General features: G+C 41.7%; 1 protein-coding gene across 1 annotated transcript in view; it reads left to right on the top strand.

The window, feature by feature from the left end:
* LOC121870524 (Golgi pH regulator-like) overlaps positions 1-8065 on the top strand; it is a 42781-nt gene extending 34716 nt beyond the window's left edge. The window contains exons 4-5 of the mRNA XM_042372359.1: positions 3125-3343; positions 7916-8065. Coding sequence (XP_042228293.1) covers positions 3125-3343; positions 7916-8050 — 354 coding nt within the window. The 3' untranslated portion in view covers positions 8051-8065. The remainder of the gene's footprint in view (positions 1-3124; positions 3344-7915) is intronic.
* Positions 8066-25292: the final 17227 nt, after the last annotated feature.

Genomic DNA, 25292 nt, shown 5'->3' with positions numbered 1-25292 from the left:
AATTTGGTCTTAAGAACTCGTGCTATACACGGGTATACATATATATATATATATATATATATATATATATATATATATATATATATATATATATATATATATATATATATATATATATATATATATATATATATATATATATATATATATATATATATATATATATATATATATATATATATATATATATATATATATATATATATATATATATATATATATATATATATATACTGTATATATATATATATATATATTGGGTCTAAATGGTCGTAAAATGGGAAACTTGGGGTTGGGTTTTGGGTGCCTGGAACCAATTAGAATAAATTCCATAGGTTCTGTACTTTCGTTATCGCGTTTTTCGTTATCATGCACTTGGCGGGGTCCCAATTAGGCGTGATAACCAAGGGATGACTGTACAGCACATTTGAGTACAACATGTGTACAGTAATGTTGCTCAAAGTTATGGCTCTTTCACATTTAATTTACATTTAATATTTGTTTAATTTAAGTTTTAGCAGTCCATGGTGCTTTAGAGACACAGGTGTATAATTAGTGGGTCAGAGGTGTATTGTTGAATTATTATTACCTGACCTCGGTTGGTCTGGCAAAATGGATAATCCGGCAAGGCTTTGGTACCAAGGGTGCCGGAAAATCGGCTGTGTACCTGTACAATACTGGATAAGTAGGTGAATAGAAAAATGTAATTCAAACATTTTTATTTACTTATATTTGTCAGCTCTGGCTGAAACTAATTCAACTCTGCATCACTGAAATTATGATTTATGTGGTGATAATAGAGGTGGTAGTGGTGGTTGAGGAGATGATGCATGTATCAGTTTCTGTTAGATGCTAGTGGACAGCTGATATCTACCCACAAAATTGAATGTAACTTTAATATAAGTAAGCAATGTTGTATCCCTTCAACATTGCAGTACGGTGCATAACATTTTAAAATATGGAGTGAGAATAGAAAATGGTGCAGCTGATTAGAGAGATGGAGTGGAAAGCAGTGTTGTCAAGTACTCCTCAACAGCTGGGCCCACATTCAGTAAACTGACTGTAAATTTGATTGTATCTCTCTTCTTATCTTGAGTGTATGATGACTATATGATATTGGTTATTGGTGGTTCACTAAAGGTTCACCACCATGCAGTCACACACTTGTGCATCAGCATCAGTGTGGAGAGAGAGAGAGAGAGAGAGAGAGAGAGAGAGAGAGAGAGAGAGAGAGAGAGAGAGAGAGAGAGAGAGAGAGAGAGAGAGAGAGAGAGAGAGAGAGAGAGAGAGAGAGAGAGAGAGAGAGAGAGAGAGAGAGAGAGAGAGAGAGAGAGAGAGAGAGAGAGAGAGAGAGAGAGAGAGAGAGAGAGAGAGAGAGAGAGAGAGAGAGAGAGAGAGAGAGAGAGAGAGAGAGAGAGAGAGAGAGAGAGAGAGAGAGAGAGAGAGAGAGAGAGAGAGAGAGAGAGAGAGAGAGAGAGAGAGAGAGAGAGAGAGAGAGAGAGAGAGAGAGAGAGAGAGAGAGAGAGAGAGAGAGAGAGAGAGAGAGAGAGAGAGAGAGAGAGAGAGAGAGAGAGAGAGAGAGAGAGAGAGAGAGAGAGAGAGAGAGAGAGAGAGAGAGAGAGAGAGAGAGAGAGAGAGAGAGAGAGAGAGAGAGAGAGAGAGAGAGAGAGAGAGAGAGAGAGAGAGAGAGAGAGAGAGAGAGAGAGAGAGAGAGAGAGAGAGAGAGAGAGAGAGAGAGAGAGAGAGAGAGAGAGAGAGAGAGAGAGAGAGAGAGAGAGAGAGAGAGAGAGAGAGAGAGAGAGAGAGAGAGAGAGAGAGAGAGAGAGAGAGAGAGAGAGAGAGAGAGAGATTTTTTGTTTTGGGGGCATAAGACTGCATAGTGGGACTCCAAAAAAAAAAATAAATTCAAGTCTGGATCTTTTTTCCCTCAAAATGTCCAGACTTTCGAGGGTTTACTGTACTGCCTCCATAATGTATCTGTATCTGCATATGTGTTGGTCAAGTCTGGTCTTGGAAGAGCCCATACTCAGTGCTATTATAACACTCTCTGGCAGATTGTTCTAAGAGTTTACATTTCTCACACTATAAATGTTTGCCTTCACAGTTTTCTGGACTTGTGACTACTTCAACCTTGCGCCCCCCCCCAGTGGAAGCCGCCTTGCTGTGGCGGAGGAGCTTTCGAATCCCGATGATCCAGTGAGCCATACCAAAGGGGGACTTGGCCCCCTCCCTTTCCTCCTCAGAGGGAGGGGAAGGGTTCCCAAACTGGGTAGGTCATTGGGAAGGGTCAAGACTAAATGGCTTCTATCTTGCTGCCGGTTTTGAGAGCAGACCGGCAGCATCGTCCCCAGCCCAGACCACCGGGGCTGGAATACTCTCCCACATGCGCCGTGCGTAGTGTCCCATAATTCTGGGAGATGGGAGTCCTAGAAGTTCAGCAACGTTGCACCCTGCAGCTAGCAACACACCTCTTTGGAGGTGGTGATGGGCAGCATGAGTGTGGTAGTGTGGAGAGGTGGTGATGGGCAGCATGAGTGTGGTAGTGTATGGGGAGGGGGGGTGATAGGCAGCATGAATGTGGTCTGCTTCTTACAATCAGTGTATTGTAATTAATACAATAAGGGGGTGTCATTTTCTACTGGAGGTACCAACACAGCTCTTAGGGGAACCATGCCTCTCCTCATAGATCTACCAGTGGTCATAGATTAAGCTTGATATGCAAAGAGAGAACTGAGATGAGGAGACCCTGCTCTCCTTACCTCAGACTGCACGCTAACCTGCTGTCTGCAAAAAGGAAATGAATTTATTACCTTTTTTCAGTGTCCAGATGGGTCCATGAGTTTAAGCTTCCTTTATTTTCAAATTTCCTTTAGTGCTGTGACCTGATTTAATTAAAGATTTGTTTGAGTCAGCTCTGGGGGGTTGGTAGAATTGAGAATTCTCAAAATAATTGTTGGAAGTTAACAGGAAACACTAGCTAAAGTCAATTCCAAAACACCCCATGAGTCACGTTCATGCACTGTCCACTCCACAAGAGAGAGATTTTACAAACTTTTTAATTTTTGGATTGGTACTCATTTTTCAATGCAGTGATAAATTTTGATATAATTTTTTTTCCTCACAGAGCATCAGCCGCATTGGAGTTATTGGTGTGACTGTAATGGCAGCATTATCAGGATTTGGTGCTGTTAATTATCCATATACCTCCATGAACATTTTCATGCGTCCAGTCACAAAATATGATATTCAAGCACAGGAACGACGACTTCTTCAAACACTTGATGTCATTGTGAACAAGAAAAAGAGAATAGCCTTAGCAGAGAGGGAGAGAGTTACTTCTAAGGTAGAGTAGAATGAATAGTTTTCTTTGTGTAATTGGCATGCAAACTTATGCAAACACTTCAGTAACTGGCCATAGCTTTATTCTTGCATGCTCCTCTTTATCATCAAAAGCATTTTTTCACCCATTATTCCAATCTTCATTTGCTTTTACTCCAGTAACATCTTTTTTTTCTTGTGTCTACATTGAGATATTCTTATTACCTTGATAATAACCAATGGCTCAAGCATCCTATCACACTGACCCTGAATGAGTGGGAAGAGAAGGCCTTTGCCATAATTTATCATCTCTTGCAATTTTATGTACAGTATTGTAGATGCTAAGAGACAGGAAAAATACTCTTTACCTTTTCCTTATTACTTATCTGAGCTGTAATCCCTAACTTGTCACTCTATCTTATCGTCCATCACCTTCTGTAGGGCAAATAGGAATACAGTAAACTTCTCTAAGTCACACTATAAATGGGTTAAGCCAGTCTGATTTAACCAAAAGTCCAACTTAAAGGCCATGACTTATATTGGTGCCCCCTAATGTAAAAAATATTGTCTAAAAACTTACTAAAACCCGAAAGAATGAAATGTATATGTATATTAAAAAAAAATAATAACAACTGTTAAAAGAAATTATAACAACTGAACATTACAGGACACTTACCTTTTCCCACAGTATTTTTGCACCCTTGGTGGGGGGAGAGAAGCACTGCATTCTGGATAGTCTAACGCACTTAACATTAAAGTAGAAATATGCACAGTACTATATTACACCAAGTTTAATTACACTACAGGGGGTTAAACTTAGTTACACTAAAATTAAATTTAATCACTTAAAACTATGTACTTTACTATACGGAAGACACTATTTAATCATTTAAATCACTGCTGGATGCCATCACATTATCCGGCAGTTCAGGTGTCACAAAAAGATCAAAGTCGGAGGTACTACCGCCTGGGAAGATATTGCAAGCCTAATGTGTTGTCTAATGGTAGACCCTGCTACCATAAGGCATTACGAAAATTTTGACCAAGTCCCAGGTTGCTGATCTGTCTTTCTGCCACATTTATACACAGTTGCAGGGTCTCTCTTATTATTGACAACACAACAAATACACTATACACGTACTCACTCTTGATCTGTTCTATTCATTCTATTTTATTCTCCTACATCAGTTGATATTAATATTGAAGCGGGGCCTTCTCGGATGGGTCTCACTGGTCGGGAAGGTTGTGGACCCCAGGGCCTACCTGATCATCATCAAACTACTGGGGCCTCAACTGACGCCACCGCGATTGCTGGAGGATCGGCTTTATACACGCTTCATTTTTCCAACATTCTCGGCCTGAGATCCGATTTTCCTTCTGTGGAGCACCACTTAGTAATCTCTTCCCCCGACCTCTTACTGCTTTTCGAACTTCAACTGACCAAAGCAGCTTCACCCAAACCTTTTCAAGTCTCCAACTACAACCTTTATACTTCTTGCCTACTGCAACACACGTACACCTATAGCTCAACTCACGGATCTTGAATCTTCTCTTTATGATATCATCTGGCTCAAAATATCTCTACCAACTATGACTTTTTCTTTGTTTCCTATACTACTCTCCCAACTCTACCAACTATTTGGAACTCTTTGACTATCTCACTTCTTGCCAAGAGTCGTTGCTATCCACACACCCCAACACAGAGATCCTCTATCAAGGGGACTTAAATGTACATCACAGAGAGTGGCTTGGTTCTGCAAGGGATGACCCAGGTGGAGCTGAAGCGCTCTCTTTTTCCTTACTTAATGATTTAGAACAAATCATCAAACACCCTACATGTGTTCTTTATCGACACGATCAACTTGCTAACATTCTTGATCTTTGTTTTGCCTCTAACCCCTCACATTATTCATACTCAATTTCTGCCCCCTTAGGGTCTTGTGATCACAATCTTATTTCTATTAAATCAAACTGGGCACAACCACCTCCCCCACCCCCCTATAAACATCAACTATGGCACTATTGTAGGGTAAACTGGCAATCCTTGCGAGAATTCTTCACCGACTTTCCTTGGGATGAATGTTGCTTTTCCACTCGGGATGCCTCGGTATGTGGGGTTATACGGGGTGGTATGAGTGCATTTAACCCATCTTCTACCAAAACTTTCTCTTTACAATCATTGTTTGATTGCTCCTGTTCTCTTGCATGTAGGTAGAGAGATAGGGCATATCAAGCTATGAAACTATCTCCTTCTATTACCCACTCCTCTTTCATGACTTCTAGGAATCGTTGTAAGGCTATTTTTCGCAGGGCCAAGCGGAATTTTATAAAAAGAAAGACCGATGTCTTGACTACTCCTTCCTCTAGTAAATCCTTCTGGTCCTTAACCAAAAACATCTGTAATAACTTCTGCACTCCTTCTTTTCCTCCTCTCTTCCGACCTGACAACTCAATAGCCAACTCTCCCCTTGATAAAGCCAATCTCTTTGGCACCTTATTCTCCTCTAAATCCACCTAAGACGATTCCAACTCTATCCCTCCTACCCCTGCTCCTCCAGCTGAACCTATCCACTTTCCTATAATCTCCACTCATAGGGTTGCTGATGTGTTATCCAGGTTGGATGTGAGTAAAGCAAGCGCATGGACTGGACGGAATACCCCCTTTGTTCTGAGGGAGTGTGCTGAAGTTCTGGCCCTGTGCTTACTCGCCCCCTTCGCCTTTGCCTCAAAACTCAAACTTTTCCTTCTTCTTGGAAGCATGCCTTGGTTCAGCCCATCCTGAAGAAGGGTGACCATTCTAATCCCTCTAACTGTCGCTTCATTACCCTAACTTCATCCCTCCAAAGATTTTCGAAACTATCTTGGGTTCTCATTTTCTCTGTCGCCTTGAACGCCATTCTCTTTTGTCGCATCACCAGTATTGCTTTCTCCAGGCGAGATCTACTGGTGATCTGCTCTCCTACTGCACTCATTTTTGGTCATCCTCTCTTAGGGACTATGGGGAAACTTTAGTCATGGCCCTCGACATCTCCAAAGCATTTGACAGGGTATGGCACAAATCTTTGCTTTTGAAGCTTCCCTCTTATGGTTTCTCTCCCCCACTTTGTTCTCTAATCTCTAGCTTCCTTGAGAACCAATCTTGCTCTTTCTCTACCAATAGGAGTGTCCCTCAGGGTTCTGTTCTTTCACTTACTCTCTTCCTTCTTTTTATCAATGATTTACTTCACAATACAACTAATTCTATCCATTCTTACGCTGATGATTCTACTCTTCTCTCTTCTTCGCATATTTCCCTTCCCCCTAATTCTCAAACTAGATCTGTTTCTAGGGCTGATATCATTACAGCTATCAAAGCGGATCTGTGCAGCATCTCGAATGGGGAGGTAGAAACTTGGTTAAATTCAATAGTAATAAAACTCAGTATTTACCAATCACATTTCAGGACGCTATCATTCTGCCAAATTCTAAAATATTTATGCTAGGCCTCACCATTTCATCTATGTCATGGAAGCCACACATCCTCAACATTGCTAAAGCTGCTTCCTGAAACTGGGAATGCTGTATAGATGCCGTAGCTACTTCACTCCTGAGCAGTTGCTTCAAGTATATAAGGGATTCATTCGTCCTAACTTGGAGTACTGCTCTCATATCTGGGGTGGCTCTTCTGTCCAACTGTTAGATAGGGTGGAATCAAAGGCATTTCGTCTTATTAACTCTCCTCCTTTAGTTGACAATCTTTCTTCCCTTTCTCTTCGCCGCAATGTTGCTTCACTCTCTCTTTTACAGGTACTTTAACGGGCAATGTTCAGTGGATTTGGCATCCTGTGTACTGCCGGCAAGGCCGTGGGCTTGTAACACACGTCTTGCCCGCAGTGCCCACCATTTCTCTGTGGATGTCGGTTACACTAGAATAACCCGTCATAGTACATCCTTCTTTCCTCACACAGCCAAACTGTGGAATATTCTGCATTCTTCTGTATTTCCACACACTCACAATCTGTCTCGCTTTAAAAAGCTGGTTTTCCGGCATCTTCATGGTATAGATTAATATAACCTTTTCCTTTTCTATTTTTAATTTGTTTTTACTCTTATTTTTTCGCCCCCAGGCCCTGATATGGGTCGATGACCTGTGCCCGGGTAGGCTATTCCCAGTAAAAAAAAAAAAAACGTGGCCAGTTATGACTCGGTTTATGCGCCGAAAATTCTGACGGAGTCCGACTTAGCGGAAAATCCCTCTTAGAGAAGTCCGACTTAGGGAAGTTTTACTGTCCAGAAGTACCTTTTGTCCATCCATCTGTGTGTGTGTGTGTGTGTCCATCTGGGTATTGTTGTCATTACAATAATAAACAATTGGATATTAATTTTGATGAAATAAATATTTTCCTCCACTTTTCATGGAAAGGGGGAACATTGTCCCTTACAGTCAACTTGTTATCTGTAATACTGTATACCCTCCAGTTTCAACTTTAGTTCAACAGAAATTATATTTCATAAAACATTTTCTAGTGTTTTGGAGGTAAGGCAAACCATTGTACAGATGATAATATTATATGCCAATTTTTTCATCAAAATCTACTACAGTATCATTATTTTGTAGGTTAGGGAAGAAAGTGGTTCGCACTCCAGAATTTGGGGATTACTGAGGAGTGTCACAGCGAGCAGTCCACAAGGAGAGGGCTTGTCAACTCTGAAACAAGAAGTGGCAGCTTTAGAGGTAACTTATTTTATCTAAAATTGTTTTATATGGGTTCACCTATACAGTATTGAGGGAATGGGGAGTGAAAGATAGGTAAAAGGTGGGTATTGTTCAGAGGTGTACAGAAGAAGGGAGAGAGGAATACCAGGTAGGAGATGGTAAGATAGTGGTGAAGGGCAGACAGGGGTGTGGGCAAACCGGCATTACTGGAGAGAATGGTGATGATTGATATATGAAGATGGAAGTTCTGCGTACGTGTAATATTTAGTTGGTAAATGCTAATACGGATAAACCAGATACAGGTGTACTCCGTAAACCGACATCCCATTAACCACCGCTTTACATAACCAACGATTATGTATTAAGGAAATACCGTATATGGCGGCGTATAAGTCGACCTTTGAAACCAAAGTTAGGGGGTCGACTTACACGATGGGTATAAAATGATGACCTCTAAAATCATGACCGTAAGTGAGAGTATTTAGTATTACAACCTTCATATTTACCTTTAATATAATAGCTGTGTGTGGACTGTGGTGGAATGAGCAGGAAGTCAACTGAGTTCAGTGTTGTTGTGATTGTTGGGTCAGTCACTAATGACGTTGTGAGTGACGTCTTGTATAGAGCGGCTTGTTTAACTGTTTACCTGTTTATGTATGTGTTGATGGTTGACTTGGTCCTTCATAACACTTGGCAGCTGCTGGAGTTGGGGAGTCGACTTATACGGTAGGTATACCTCTATGACCAGATTTTTTTTGCTTGAAAAGGGGGGTCGACTTATACGCCAGGTCAACTTATATGCTGCCATATACGGTACCCTGCAAGTTTTGCTGACTACCCCGTTGATCCGATGATTGGAAATGGAGTGGCAGAGTGCTTTTGAGTTTGGGGCGCATTAATGTGGTGGGACTTCTTGCCATGAGTATGCAATTTGTATTTCGAGATTTATCAAGAATCTTCAGTAATATCTCCTTTAGCCGGAATCCCTCAAACCCGGAACTCTCTGATAGGCGGAATTTAAATTTTCTCAGAAAATTGTTCCTTAAGCCGGAATTTTCCGGAAAGTTCCTGCTTTGGGAACGATTTTTCGAGGGGTACATTTACTGGAAAATTCTGAGAAAATTTTCCTGATACCCGGAAAATTCCGGGAATGGGAAGTTTTTTCCGGTTTGAGAGAAGATGTATAATGGGCAATTTCTGGAACTTCCGAGAATATTTTTCCATTACCCGGAAAATTCCGTGGATGAGGTATTTTTTTTCCCCTCGTTGCCCGGAAATCTCTCATTCCCGAAGCTCTGCACCAATTGTTCCGGCTAACAGAGATATCACTGTTCATATCTCTTCTCTTATTTGCAGTACATGGTATTCATTATTATATCATATGATCAGCCTCTTACAGTGTAGGGTATGTATTTTTCATAAATAATATAATATATTAAATACAGCTCCTCCCCGACTTGCGACGGGGTTAGGGACCTAAATCCTGGTCTTAAGTCGAAATGGCCGTAAGTCGAAAATGCTTAAATAATACATAGAAAATCTAAAATGGGTGTCTCTTTTTCTTCTCAGCACCACAAAACTCTCACTTTTAAGCTTGCCAGCCATTTTAAAGTGAATTACAAAAAAAAATTTTGTCAGTACACAGCGCAATCACTGACGTTGGGACTCTAAAATACATAATTTGAAAATTTTTTGGTACGACTGAGGTGGTCGTATGTCTGGGTGGTCGTAAGTCGGAGAGGAGCTGTAATAGGAAAAAATATGACACCGGAATCCCTCTTAACCGGAACTCTCGGATAAGCGGAATTTAAATTTTCTCGGAAAATCGTTCCCAAAGCTGGAAACTTCTGGAAATTCTGGCTTTGAGAATGATTTTTCGAGGGGCACATTTTCTGGAAATTCAAGAAAATTTTCCCAGTACCTGGAGAATTCCGGGGATGGGGGAGTTTTTCTCCAGGTGTGAGAGATGAAAATCGGGCACATTTTTCCTGAAATTCTGAGAAAAAATTTTCAGAACCCGGAAAATTCCGGGGATGAGGGATTTTTTCTGGATTTGAGAAGTGCACAATTTCTGGAATTAAAAAAAAAAAATTCCGTTACCTGGAAAATTCTGGAAAATTCCGGGGATGAGGGATTTTTTTCCGGCTTTGAGAGATTTGTCCCCTACCCGGAAGTCTCTCATTCCTGGAAGTTCTCTGCACCAATTGTTCTGGCTAATGGAGATATCACTGCCTGTATAAACACTAATTTGTAATATGACTTCAAAATAAAAAGTCAAACTGTATTAGAAGGTAATCTCTTCCCAACTTGCCAACTGCCATCAAGGCCAGATTTGACCTGAATATTGATGATTTATTATTATTATTATGGGGGTGGATTATGGGGTACCCAAACGTCTCCCATATTTATGGGGGTTGGATTAACCTCTTCCCCGGCAGAAACGTGTATACACGTTTTCACAAAATGTTCTTTTTTCAGTCGTCGACGAGTATACTCGTCTAAAACTTTACCTTCAAAAACCAGCTACATACGTATATACTCGTCGATTTTAAGCCTTTGTAAGCCATTCTACGTGTGAAACGAGTATTCTCGTCAAATCGTACGCCTGGCAGAGGCGATAGGGTAGAGCTGTGGGATTTCAAGGACATTGTTACTAGACTTGCTCCGACAGCCATTGTCGTCGGATGGGTGTTGTTTGCATTCACATTTGCATTCATTTTTTTGTAGCATTTTCAAGTGTTACACCCCAAATGTCTAGTTCAACGGAAGATAGTGAATATGAACCTTCCCTCAGAAGCTTGAATACTTCTGATAACTCTGCCAGTTCATCAGACAATGACTATTTCTCGACAAGTGAGGAGGAGGAGGAGGAGGGTGAGGGGAGAGCTTGGAGAAGCCTCGAGTTGTCAGAGGAGCGTATGAATACACCACCACCACGTTTTCCTTTCACAGGAAATCCTGGAATAAAGATTGATGAAAACCCAGCAGAACTGAGTCCATTTGAATTCTTCAGTCTTTTTATTGATAAAAGGATTATTGACTCTGTACTGGTAGAGACTAATCGTTTTGCTGAACAAACTGGGCAAGATGATTCTTTGTGGCGCCCTGTAACAGAGGCTGAACTTTTTGTATTTTTTGCCATGAAAATGCTTGGGGGTATTGTGAAAATGCCAGAAGAAGAAATGAACTGGTCACATGATGAACTGCTTGAAAGACCAATTTTTCGGCAGCTAATGACTATGAAATGGTACAGTAAGATAAAGCAATATCTTCATTTTGTAGATAATGAAACTCATGATGCACAAACTCACCCCAACCCAAAATTGTATAAGATTTATGATGTATTCATGACATTGTGTGAGAACTTTGGGAAGTGTTACACCCCTAGGCAAGATGTATGTATAGATGAGAGCCTTATGTTGTTCAAAGGAAGGTTAGGATGGGTACAGTACATTCCACTGAAAATTAAAAATAAAATAGGTTTTCATTTCTCTTTACATTTGGTAATAAAATTTTGAGAAAAATTAAGAAAATATGGTAAAAAAATATGGTTTATAGGAAGACGAGTTGACTCGTTTTTGCCGACAAAGGTATTTTCAAAATAAAAAGTTAACCACAAAAATGGGAAGAAAAAATAATTAAAAACTGTTTTCATAACCAGCATCAAAAATACTATATAGAACCAAAATAAAAAAATTAGTCTGAAAAAGAAACGTTTTTAACAAAAAAATTGTTGGGGAAGGGGTTAAAATTTTGAAACCTCTCCCATGTTATTTATAGAGGTGAATTATGGGGTACAGAAACCTCTCCCATATTTATGTTAGGTGAATTATGGGGTATAGAAACATCTTCCATATTTATGTGGGGTGAGATTATGGGGTACAGAAACCTCTCCCATATTTATAAAACTGTTTTCTGTCAGCATCAAAAATATACTATATAGAACCAAAATAAAAAATTAGTCTGAAAAAAAACGTTTTAACAAAAAAAAATTGTTGAAGGCCATATTTATGGGGTTGGATTAAGGGGTACAGAAACTCTCTCATATTTGTGGGGTGGTTATAGATGCAGGAAACCTCTCCCATATTTATGGGGGGTGGATTAAAGTGCAAACTCTCCCATATTTATGTCCGGTTTAGGTGAATTTTCTCCCATATTTATGGGTGGATTATAGGTACAGAAACCTCTCCCATTGTTGAAATTGGATGTGATGAACCTCTCCCATATTTATGTGGGTGGTTAGAGCTCTTAATATGGGGTGTGGTTATGGTGCAGAAACCTCTCCCATTTTTGTGGGTGGATTATGGGACAGAACCTCTCCATATTTATGTGGGGTGGATTATGGGGTACAGAAACCTCTCCCATATTTATGTGGGGTGGTTATGGGGTACAGAAACCTCTCCATATTTATGTTAGATTGGTTATAGGGTATTGATCTCATATTTTGTGGGAATTAGAGGGAAACCTCTCCCATATTTATGGGGGTGGATTATGGGGTACAGAAACCTCTCCCATATTTATGTGGGGTGGATTATGGGTACAAAACCTCTCCCATATTTATGTGGGGTGGATTATGGGTACAAACCTCTCATGTTTGTGGGTGGTTATGAAACCTCCCCATATTTGTAGGGTTGGATTATGGGGTGCAAAGCCTCTCATATTTATGTGGGGTGGATTATGGGTACAGAAACCTCTCCTATTGTAGGGGGGTGGATTATGGGGAGCCTCCTATGGGGTGGATTAGGGGTGAAACCTCTCCCATATATTTATGGGTTGGGTTATAGGGGTACAGAAACCTCTCCATATTTATGTGGGGTGGATTATGGGGTACGAAACCTCTCCATATTTATGTGGGGTGGATTATGGGGTACAGGAAACCTCTCCCATATTTGTGTCAGGTGGATATGGGGTAAGAAACCCTCCATATTTATATCGAGGATTATGAATTTATTTGTGGGTTGGTGCCTTCTGTGGTGGTGCCTCACTTATTTGTGGGTGGTTGTAGGTACCTCTCCCATATGGGGGTGGATTATGGGGTGCAAGAAACCTCTCCCATATTTATGGGGTGGTTATAGGTACAGAAACCTCTCCCATTTTTATGGGGGTGGATTATGGGGTACAGAAACCTCTCCCATATTTATGTCGGGTGGATTATGAGACCTCCATATTTATGTCGGGTGGATTATGGGTACAGAACCTCTCCCATATTTATGTCAGGTGGATTATGGGGTATCAGAAACCTCTCCATATTTGTAAATTGGATTATAGGTACGAAACCTCTCCCATATTTATGGGGTTATATAGGTACAGAAACCTCTCATATTTATGTGGGGGTGGATTATGGGTACAGAAACCTCTCCATATTTATGGGGGGTGGATTAAGGTACAGACTCTCCCATATTTATGGGGTTATAAGGATTTTAGAAACCTCTCCCATATTTATGTCGGGTGGATTATAGGGCAGAACTCTCCATATTTATGTGGGGTGGATTATGGGTACAGAAACCTCTCCATATTTTAGAGGTGGTATAATGAGAGCCTCTCATATTTATGTGGGGTGGATTATGGGGTACAGAAACCTCTCCATGTGGGGTGGATTATCAGGTGAAACCTCTCCCATATTTATGGGGTGGATTATAGGGTGAGCAGAAACCTCCCATATTTTATGTGGATTATGGATATAAGCCTCTCCCTTATTTATGGATTAGATGAGGTATAGAAACCTCTCCCTTATTATGGGGGTGGATTGTGTACAGAAACCTCTCCATATTATTTATGGGGATTGGTTATGGGGGAAACCTCTCCCATATTTATGTGGGTGGATTATGGGGTACAAAACCTCTCCCATATTTATGGGGGTGGATTATGAGGTAAACCTCTCCCTATTTATGGGGTGGTTATGGATGAAACCTCCCCATATTTATGTGGGGGTGGTTAATGGGGTCGTCCTCTCATTTTATGGGGGTGGATTATGGGGTACAAAACCTCTCATATTTATGTGGTGATTGTAAATTTGAAACCTCTCCCATATTTATGTGGGGTGGATTATAGGGGTAGAAACCTCTCCCATATTTATGTGGGTGGATTATTAGGTACAATCTCTCCCATATGTGGTTATGGGTGCAGAAACCTCTCCCTTTGTGGATTATAGGTAGAAACCTCTCCCATATTTATGAGATTGGATTATGGGGTACAGAAATCTCATATTTATGTGGGTGGATTATAGGGTACAGAAACCTCTCATAATGGGGGTGAAAACCTCTCCCCATATTTATGTCGGGTGGATTATGGGGTTTCATATTTGTATTGGTTATGGTACAAAACCTCTCATATTATTATGTCGGGTGGATTATGGGGTACAGAAACCTCTCCCATATTTATGGGGCGTGGATTATAGAGGTCAGAAACCTCTCCCTTAATAGGGTGGATTATGATGTGAAACCTCTCCTTATATTTGTGGATTATGGGGGTAGAAACCTCTCCCCTTATATGGGGGGTGGATTAGGGGTACAGAGCCTCTCCCATGGTTATGGTGAAGCCTCTCCATATTTGGGGGGTTGGATTAAGGAGTGGTTAAAAGCCTCTCCCATATTTATGGGGGGTTTATTATGGGGTACAGAAACCTCTCCCAAATTTATGTGGGGTAGATTATGGGGTACAGAAACCTCTCCCATATTTATGGGGGGTGGATTAAGAGGTACAGAAATCTCTCCCATATTTATGTTGGGTGGATTATGGGGAACAGAAACCTCCCATAATTATGTCGGGTGGATTATGGGGTACAGAAAACTCTCCCATATTTATGTCAGGTGGATTATGGGGTACAGAAACCTCTCCCATATTTATGGGGGGTGGATTAAGGGGTACAGAAATCTCTCCCATATTTATGTCGGGTGGATTATGGGGTACAGAAACCTCTCCCATATTTATGTCGGGTGGATTATGGGGTACAGAAACCTCTCCCATATTTATGGGAGGTGGATTATGGGGTACAGAAACCTCTCCCATATTTATGTTGGGTGGATTATAGGGCACAGAAACCTCTCCCATATTTATGTGGGGTGGATTATGGGGTACAGAAACCTCTCCCATATTTATGGGGGGTAGATTAAGGGGTACAAGGAACTCTCCCTTATTTATGGGGGGTAGGTTATGGGGTATAGAAATCTCTCCCATATTTATGTCGGGTGGATTATGGGGCACAGAAACCTCTCCCATATATATGTCGGGTGGATTATGGTGTACGGAAACCACTCCCATATTTATGGGGGGTGGATTATGGGGTACAGAAACCTCTCCCATATTTAAGTCGGGTGGATTATAGGGCACAGAAACTTCTCCCATATTTATGTGGGGTGGATTATGTGGTACAGAAACCTCTCCCATATTTATGTTGGGTGGATTATGGGGTACAGAAACCTCTCCCATATTTATGTTGGGTGGATTATGGGTTACATAAACCTCTCCCATATTTTTGTGGGGTGGATTATGGGGTACAGAAACGTCTCCCATATTTATGTTGGGTGGATTATGGGGAACAGAAACCTCTCCCATATTTATGTCGGGTGGATTATGGGGTACAGAAACCTCTGCCATATTTATGTCAGGTGGATTATGGGGTACAGAAACCTCTCCCATATTTATGGGGGGTGGATTATGGGGTACAGAAACCTCTCCCATATTTATGGGGGGTGGATTATGGGGTACAGAAACCTCTCCCATATTTATGTGGGGTGGATTATGGGGTACAAAAACCTCTCCCATATCTATAGGGGGTGGATTAAGGGGTACAGAAACCTCTCCCATATTTATGGGGGGTGGATTATGGGGTACAGAAACCTCTCCCATATTTATGTCGGGTGGATTATAGGATACAGAAACCTCTCCCATATTTATGTGGGGTGGATTATGGGGTACAGAAACCTCTCCCATATTTATGGGGGTGGATTATGGGGTACAGAAACCTCTCCCATATTTATGTGGGGTGGATTATGGGGTACAGAAATTTCTCCCATATTTATGTGGGGTGGATTATGGGGTACAGAAACCTTTCCCATATTTATAGGGGGTTGATTATTTGGTACAGAAACCTTTCCCATATTTATGTGGGGTGGATTAAGGGGTACAGAAACCTCTCCCATATTTATAGCGGGTGGATAAAGGGGTACAGAAACCTCTCCCATATTTATGGGCGTTGGATTATGGGGTACAGAAACCTCTCCCATACTTATGGGGGGTGGATTATGGGGTACAGAAACCTCTCCCATATTTATGTCGGGTGGATTATAGGGCACAGAAACCTCTCCCATATTTATGTGGGGTGGATTATGGGGTACAGAAACATCTCCCATATTCATGGGGGGTGGATTAAGGGCTACAGAAACCTCTCCCATATTTATGTCGGGTGGATTATGGGGTACAGAAACCCCTCCCATATTTATGTCGGGTGGATTATAGGGTACAGAAACCTCTCCCATATTTATGTGGGGTGGATTTTGGGTACAGAAACCTCTACCATATTTATGGGGGTGGAATATGGGGTACAAAAACCCCTGCCATATTTTATGTTTTGGTGGATTAAGGGGTACAGAACCTCTCCCATATTTATGGGGGTGGATTATGGGGTACAGAAACCTCTCCCATATTTATGTCGGGTGGATTATAGGGTACAGAAACCTCCCCCATATATATGTGGGGTGGATTATGGGGTACAGAAACCTCTACCATATTTATGGGGGTGGATTATGGGGTACAAAAACCTCTGCCATATTTATGTGGGGTGGATTATGGGGTACAGAAACCTCTCCCAATTCATGTGGGGTGGATTATGGGGTACAGAAACCTTTCCCATATTTATGGGGTGCAGAAACCTCTCCCATCGTTATGAGGGGTGGATTATGGGGTACAGAAACCTTTCCCATATTTATGGGGGGTGGATTATGGGGTACAGAAACCTCTCCCATAATTATGGTGGGTCGATTATGGGGTACAGAAACCTTTCCCATATTTATGGGGTACAGAAACCTCTCCCATATTTATGTGGGGTGGATTATGGGGTACAAAAACCTCTCCCATATTTATGGCGGGTGGATAAAAGGGTACAGAAACCTCTCCCATATTTATGGGGGTTGGATTAAGGGGTACAGAAACCTCTCCCATATTTATGGGGGGTGGAATATGGGGTACAGAAAACTCTCCAATATTTATGTCGGGTGGATTATGGGGTACAGAAACCTCTCCCATATTTATGTGGGGTGGATTATGGGGTACAGAAACCTCTCCCATATTTATGGGGGGTGGATTAAGGGGTACAGAAACCTCTCCCATATATATGGGGGAATTGGATTATAGGTGCAAGTATCTACCTGTTATATGGGGGTGGAATATGAATTTTAGCCCTCTGCCATGACCTTTATGTGGGGTGGATTATGGGGTACGAAGCCTCTAATTCATGAAATTGGATTATGGGAAGATACAGAAACCTTTCCCCATATTTATAGGTGCGAAACCTCTCCCATCGTTATGAGGGGTGGATTATGGGGTGCAGAAACCTTTCCCCTGTATAGGGGGGGGTGGATTATGGGGTACGAGCCTCTCCATAATTATGGTGGGTCGATTATGGGGTACGAGAGCAACACACTGCATGGGGTACAAACCTCTCCCATATTTATGGGGTGGATTATAGGTACAAAACCTCTCCATATTTATGGCGGGTGGATAAAGAATTACAGAAACCTCTCCTGTTATGGGGGTTGGATTCAAAGTGCAAACCTCTCCATATTTATGGGGGGTGGAATATGGGGGTACAGAAAACTCTCCCTAATATTTATGTCGTTGGATTATAGGGTACAGAAACCTCTCCCATATATTTATGTGGGGTGGATTATGGGAGTACAAAGCCTCTCCCATATTTATGGGGGGTGGATTATGGAGTTACAAAACTCACCCATAAATATGGGGTGGATAAAGTGGTACAAGCCTCTCCCGCCTTTATAGAGTGGATTATAAATTGCAAAGCCTTTACACTGTTATGGGGAAATTGGTTATAGGGGTACAGAAACCTCTCTCATATTTATGTGGGGTGGATTATGGGGGCTGAAACCTCTCTATTTATGTAGAGGGTGATTATAGGGTACAGAAACCTCTCCCATATTTGCTAGAAGTGGATTCAAGGCTGAAACCCCTCCCATATATTTATATTAGAATTGGATTATGTGGTACAGGAAACCTCTCCCATAGTTTATGTAGGGAATTGGATTATGGGGTGCTGAAAACCTCCTCATAATCCACGTCAGTTAGTTATGGGAACAAACCTCTCCCATATTCATGGGGGTGGATTAAAGTGCAGCCTCTCCCATATTTATGTGGGTGGATTATGGGAATTGCAAACCTCTCCCATATTTATGTGGGGAATTGGATTATGGGATACAAGAAACCTCTCCCATATTTTTTGGAGGTACATTAAAAAGTACAAGGACCTTCCTGTGTTGCTGGGAGTGAGTTACAGTGCAAAAATCTCTCCCATATTTATGTCGGGTGGATTATGGGGTACAGAAACCTCTCCCATGTTATGTACAGTGGATTATGAGCACAGAAACTTCTCCCCATATTTATGTGGGGTGGATTATGTGGTACAGGAAACCTCTCATATATATGTTGGGTGGATTATAAATTTGCAAAACCTCTCCCATATTTATGTCGGGTGGATTATGGGGGTAACCTCTCCCATATTTATGTCGGGTGGATTATAGGGGTGCAACCTCTCCATATATATGTCAGGTGGATTATAGGTACAGAAACCTCTCCCATATTCATGAAATTGGATTAAAGGTACAGAAACCTCTCTCCCTGTTATGTGGGTGGATTATGAATGCAAACCTCCCACTATTTCTGTTGGTGGATAAAGCGGTACAGAATCTCTCCCCATATTTATTGGGGTTGGATTAAGAGACAGGAAACCTCTCCCATATTTAGGGGGGTGGATTATGGGTGAAACCTCTCCATATTTATGTCGGGTGGAGTTATGGGTACAAGAAAACATCTTCCTGTTATGTGGGGGTGTGGATTATGAAGGTACAAAACTCTCCCAGTATTTATGGGGGCTGGATGGGTACAGAAACCTCCCTTATTATTTATGGGGGAATTGGATTATAGGGTACAAAACCTCTACATATTTACTGTCAGGTGGATTATAGAATTTTGAAACCTCCTATTTATATAGGGTGGATTATGGGGAGTACAGAAACCTCTACCATATTTATGGGGAATTGGATTATGGTGCAGAAACCTCTATATTTATGTGGGGTGGATTATAGGGTACAGAAACCTGTCCCAATTTATGTGGGTGGATATTAGGTGCAGAAACCTCCATAATTAGCAGAGGTGTGATTATCATGGTACAGAAACCTTTCCCAGATTTATGGGGTGGATTATGGTGTGCAAAACCTCTCCCCATAATTGTAATTGGGTGGATTATGGGGTACAGAAAACTTTCCATATTTATGGGGTACAGAAACCTCTCCCATATTTGTAATAGAGATTGGATTATAAGTGCTAAAACCTCTCCCCATATTTATGTCAGGTGGATTATGGGGTACAGAAACCTCTCCCATATTCATAGGGGTGGATTAAGGGAATGCAAAACCTCTCCCATATTTATGTGGGTGGATTATAGATACTAAAACCTCTCCATATTTATAGCGGGTGGATAAAGCGGTACAGAAACCTCTCTCCCATATTTATTGAGGTTGGATTAGAGAACAAAACCTCTCTCCCACATATTTGAGAAATTGGATTCAAGTGCAAGAAACCTCTCTCATATTTATGTCGGGTGAGTTATGGGTGCAATATCTCCCATATATTTATATGGGGTGGATTATGAAGTGCAGAAACCTCTCCCATATTTATGGGGGGAGTTAGATTAAGAATTACAGAGCCTCCATATTTTTTGGGGGTGGATTATGGTGGTACAAGAAACCTTTCCCATATTTATGTCATGGGTGGATTACAGGTACCTGAAAAGCTCCTATATTTATGTCCAGGTGGATTATGGGGTACAGAAACCTCTCCCATATTCATGGGGGTGGATTAAAGTGCAAGAAACCTCTCCCCCATATTTATGTGGGTGGATTATGGGAGTACGAAACCTCTCCCATATTATTTATAGAGGGGTGGATTATGGGGTACAGAAACCTCTCCATATTTATGTGGGTGGATTAACAAGTATAGAAACCTCCTACCATATTTTGTAAGGGGTGGATTAGAATTACCAAAAGCTTTCTGCCATGTTGTTGTGGGGTGGATTATGGGTACAAAGCCTCTCCCAATTTATGTGGGGTGGATCAATGGGGTACAGAAACCTCTCCCATAATTATGGGGGTGGATTATAAGTCTATGAAACCTTTCCCCATATTTATGGGGTGGATTATAGGGAGTGCAAGAAACGTCTCCCATAGGTATGATTGGGTGGATGTATGGGGTACAGAAACCTTTCCCATATTTGTAGAATTGCAGAAACCTCTCCCATATATGTGGGGGTGAATTATAGGGGTACAAAACCTCTCCCATATTTATGGCGGGTGGATAAGGGAGTGCAGAACCCTCTCCCATATTTATAGGGGTTGGATTAAGGGGTGAAACCTCTCCCATATTTATGGGGGGGTGGATTATAAATTTGAAAACTCTCCCACTCTTTATGTCGGGTGGATTATGGGGTGCAAGAAACCTCTCCCATATTTATATGGGGTGGATTATGGGGGTACAAGAAACCTCTCCCATATTTATAGAGTGTGAGAATTATAAGTGCAAAGCCTCTCCCATATTATTTATGGGGGTGGATTAATAATTACAACCTCTCCCCATATTTATAGGGGTGGATTATGGGGTACAGAAACCTCTCTCCCATATTTATGGGGGGTGGATTATGGGGTACAGAAACCTCTCCATATTTATGTAGAGGGTGGATTATAGGGTACAGAAACCTCTCCCATATTTATGTCAGGTGAATTATAGAGGTACAGAAAACTCTCCCATATTTGTAGAATTGGATTAAGAAATTACCGCAAAACCTCTCCCACTTATTTATGTGGGTGGATTATAAATTATAGAAACCTCACCCATATTTATGTGGGGTGGATTATGGGGTACAGAAACCTCCCACATATTTATGGGGGTAGATTAAGAGAGTACAAGGGACCTCTCCACTTATTTATGGGGGTAGGTTATGGGGGGTACAAAACCTCTCCCATATTTATGTTGGGTCAGATTATGGGGTACAGAAACCTCTCCCATATTTGTAGAAGTGGATTAAGGGAATGAACCTCTCCCCATATTTATGGGGGTGGATTATGGGGGTACAGAAACCTCTCCCATATTTATGTCGGGTGTGGATTATGGGATACAGAAACCTCCCCCCTTATTTGTGTGGGGGTGGATTATGGGTACAGAAACCTCTACCATATTTATGGGGGTGGAATATGGGTACAAAAACCTCTGCCATATTTATGTGGGGTGGATTATGGGGTACAGGAAAACACTCTCCCCAATTCATGTGGGGGTGGATTATGGGGTACCGAAACTGTTTCCCATATTTATGGGGTCTGAAAACCCTCTCCATCGTTGAGGGGTGGATTATGGGGCCTGAAACCTTTCCCATATTTGTATGGGGGTGGATTATAAGGGTACAAAAGGCCTCTCCCATAATTATAATTGGGTCGATGTAAGAATTTTAGAAACCTTTCCCATGTTATAGGGTACAGGAAACCTCTCCCATATTTATGTGGGGTGGATTATGGGGTACAAGAACCTCTCCATATTTATAGCGGGTGGATAAAGGGGTAGAAACCTCTCCCATATTGTTATGGGGTTGGATTAAGGGGTACAAAGCCTCCTCCCATATTTATGGGGTGGAATATGAAATTACAGAAAACTCTCAATATTTATGTCCCGGGTGGATTACATGGAATTTTAGAACCCTCTCCCATATTTATGTCGGGTGGATTATAGGGCACAGAAATCTCTCCCATATTTATGTGGGGTGTATTATGGGGTACAGAAACCTTTCCCATATTTATGGGGGGTGTATTATGGGGTACAGAAACCTTTCCCATATTTATGGGGGGTGGATTATGGGGTACAGAAACCTCTCCCATATTTATGGGGGGTGGATTATGGGGTACAGAAACCTCTCCCATATTTATGTCGAGTGGATTATGGGGTATAGAAACCTCTCCCATATTTATGTGTGGTGGATTATGGGGTACAGAAACCTCTCCCATATTTATGGTGCGGTGGATTAAGGGGTACAGAAGCCTCTCCCATATTTATGTGGGTGGATTATGGGGAACTAAAACCTCTCCCATATTTATGGCAGATGGATAAAGGGGTACAGAAACCTCTTCCATATTTATGGGGGTTGGATTAAGGGGTACAGAAACCTCTCCCATATTTATGGGGGGTGGATTATGGGGTACAGAAACCTCTCCCATATTTATGTGGGGTGGATTATGGGGTACAGAAACCTCTCCCATATTTATGTGGGGTGGATTATGGGATACAGAAACCTCTCCCATATTTATGGGGGGTACATTAAGGGGTACAAGGACCTCTCCCTTATTTATGGGGGGTAGGTTATGGGGTACAAAGAAATCTCTCCCATATTTATGTCGGGTGGATTATGGGGTACAGAAACCTCTCCCATATTTATGTAGGGTGGATTATAGGGCACAGAAACTTCTCCCATATTTATGTGGGGTGGATTATATGGTACAGAAACCTCTCTCATATATATGTTGGGTGGATTATGGGGTACAGAAACCTCTCCCATATTTATGTCGGGTGGATTATGGGGTATAGAAACCTCTCCCATATTTATGTCGGGTGGATTATGGGGTACAGAAACCTCTCCCATATATATGTCGGGTGGATTATGGGGTACAGAAACCTCTCCCATATTCATGGGGGGTGGATTAAGGGGTACAGAAACCTCTCCCATATATATGTGGGTGGATTATTGGGTCCAAAATCTCTCCCATATTTATAGCGGGTGGATAAAGCGGTTCAGAAACCTCTCCCATATTTATTGGGGTTGGATTAAGGGGAACAGAAACCTCTCCCATATTTAGGGGGGGTGGATTATGGGGTGCAGAAACCTCTCCCATATTTATGTCGGGTGGGTTATGGGTACAGAAACATCTCCCATATTTATGTGGGGTGGATTATGGGGTACAGAAACCTCTCCCATATTTATGGGGGCTGGATTAAGGGGTACAGAAACCTCTCCCATATTTATGGGGGTGGATTATAGGGTACAGAAACCTCTCCCATATTTATGTCGGGTGGATTATAGGGTACAGAAACCTCCCCCATATTTATGTGGGGTGGATTATGGGGTACAGAAACCTCTACCATATTTATTGGGGGTGGATTATGGGGTACAAAAACCTCTGCCATATTTATGTGGGGTGGATTATAGGGTACAGAAACCTCTCCCAATTTATGTGGGTGGATAATGGGGTGCAGAAACCTCTCCCATAATTATGAGGGGTGGATTTTGTGGTACAGAAACCTTTCCCATATTTATGGGGGGTGGATTATGGGGTACAGAAAACTCTCCCATAATTATGGTGGGTGGATTATGGGGTACAGAAACCTTTCCCATATTTATGGGGTACAGAAACCTCTCCCATATTTATGTGGGGTGGATTATGGGGTACAAAAACCTCTCCATATTTATGTCGGGTGGATTATGGGGTACAGAAACCTCTCCCATATTCATGGGGGGTGGATTGAAGTACAGAAACCTCTCCAGTATGTGGGTGGATTATGGAATGCTAAAACCTCTCCCACTCCTTTATAGCGGGTGGATAAAGCGTGCAAAACCTCTCCCCATATTTATTGAGGTTGGATTAAGGGGAACAAGCCTCTACATATTTGGGGGGGTGGATTATGGGGTGCAGAAACCTCTCCCATATTTATGTGGGGTGGGTTATGGGTGCAACATCTCCCATATTTATATGGGGAATTGGATTATAAGTGCAAAACCTCTCCCATATTTATGGGGAGTAAGAATTAAGGGGTACAGAAACCTCTCACATATTTTTGAGGGTGGATGTAAGTTAGTACAAGAAACCTTTCCCATATTTATGTCGGGTGGATTACAGAGTGCAGAAAACTCCCCCCATATTTATGTCCGGGTGGATTAATAGGGTACAGAAACCTCTCCCCATATTCATGGGGGTGGATTAAGGGGTACAGAAACCTCTCCCATATTTATGTGGGTGGATTATGGGGTACAAAGGCTTCTCCATATTTGTAGGGGGGTGGATTATAGGTACGAAACCTCCTCCCATATTTATGTGGGTGGATTATGCTAGGGTATGAGCCTCTACCATATTTATGGGGGGTGGATTATAGGTACAAACCTCTGCCATATTTATGTGGGGTGGATTATGGGGTACAGAAACCTCTCCCCAGGTATGTGGGGTGGATAATGGGGTAAAACCTCTCCCATAATTATGAAATTGGAATTATAGGAGTATAAAAACCTTTCCCATATTTATAGAGGTGGATTATATGGGGTGCAAAACGTCTCCCATAATTAACAATTGGAGTGGATTATAGAATTGCAAAACCTTTCCCCTTATTTATGGGTACAAAGAAACCTCTCCCTTATATATGTAGGGTGGATTATAAGGGTACAAAAACCTCTCCCATATTTATGGCGGGTGGATAAGGGGTACAGAACCCTCTCCCATATTTATGGGGGGTTGGATTAAAGTACAGAAACCTCCTCCCCATATTTATAGAGTGGATTATGGGTACGAAAAACTCTCCATATTTATGTCAGGTGGATTATAGGGGGTACAGAAACCTCTCCCATATTTATGTGGGGTGGATTATGGGGTACAGAAACCTCTCCCATATTTATGGGGGTGAATTATAAGTGCAAGAAACCTCTCCCATATTTATGGGGGGTGGATTAATGGTGCAAAACTCTCCCATATTTGTAGGGGTGGATTATAAGGAGTACAGAAACCTCTCCCCATATTTATAGAAGTGGATTATAGGCACGAAACCTCCCCATATTTATGTGGGAATTGGTATAAATTACAGAAACCTCTCCCATATTTATGTCAGGTGGATTATAGGGGTACAGAAAACTCTCCCATATTTATGGGGGTGGATTAGGGGTAGAAACCTCTCATATTTATGTGGGTGGATTATGGGGTATAAACTGCCCATATTTATGTGGGGGTGGATTATGGGGTACAAGAAACCT

The sequence above is a fragment of the Homarus americanus genome, unplaced genomic scaffold (genome assembly GCF_018991925.1).
Source record: "Homarus americanus isolate GMGI-L3 unplaced genomic scaffold, GMGI_Hamer_2.0 scaffold20775, whole genome shotgun sequence".
Taxonomy (NCBI): Eukaryota; Metazoa; Arthropoda; class Malacostraca; order Decapoda; family Nephropidae; genus Homarus; species Homarus americanus.
The sequence above is the reverse complement of the archived record's forward strand: the minus strand, read 5'-3'. Positions and strand labels throughout refer to the sequence as shown.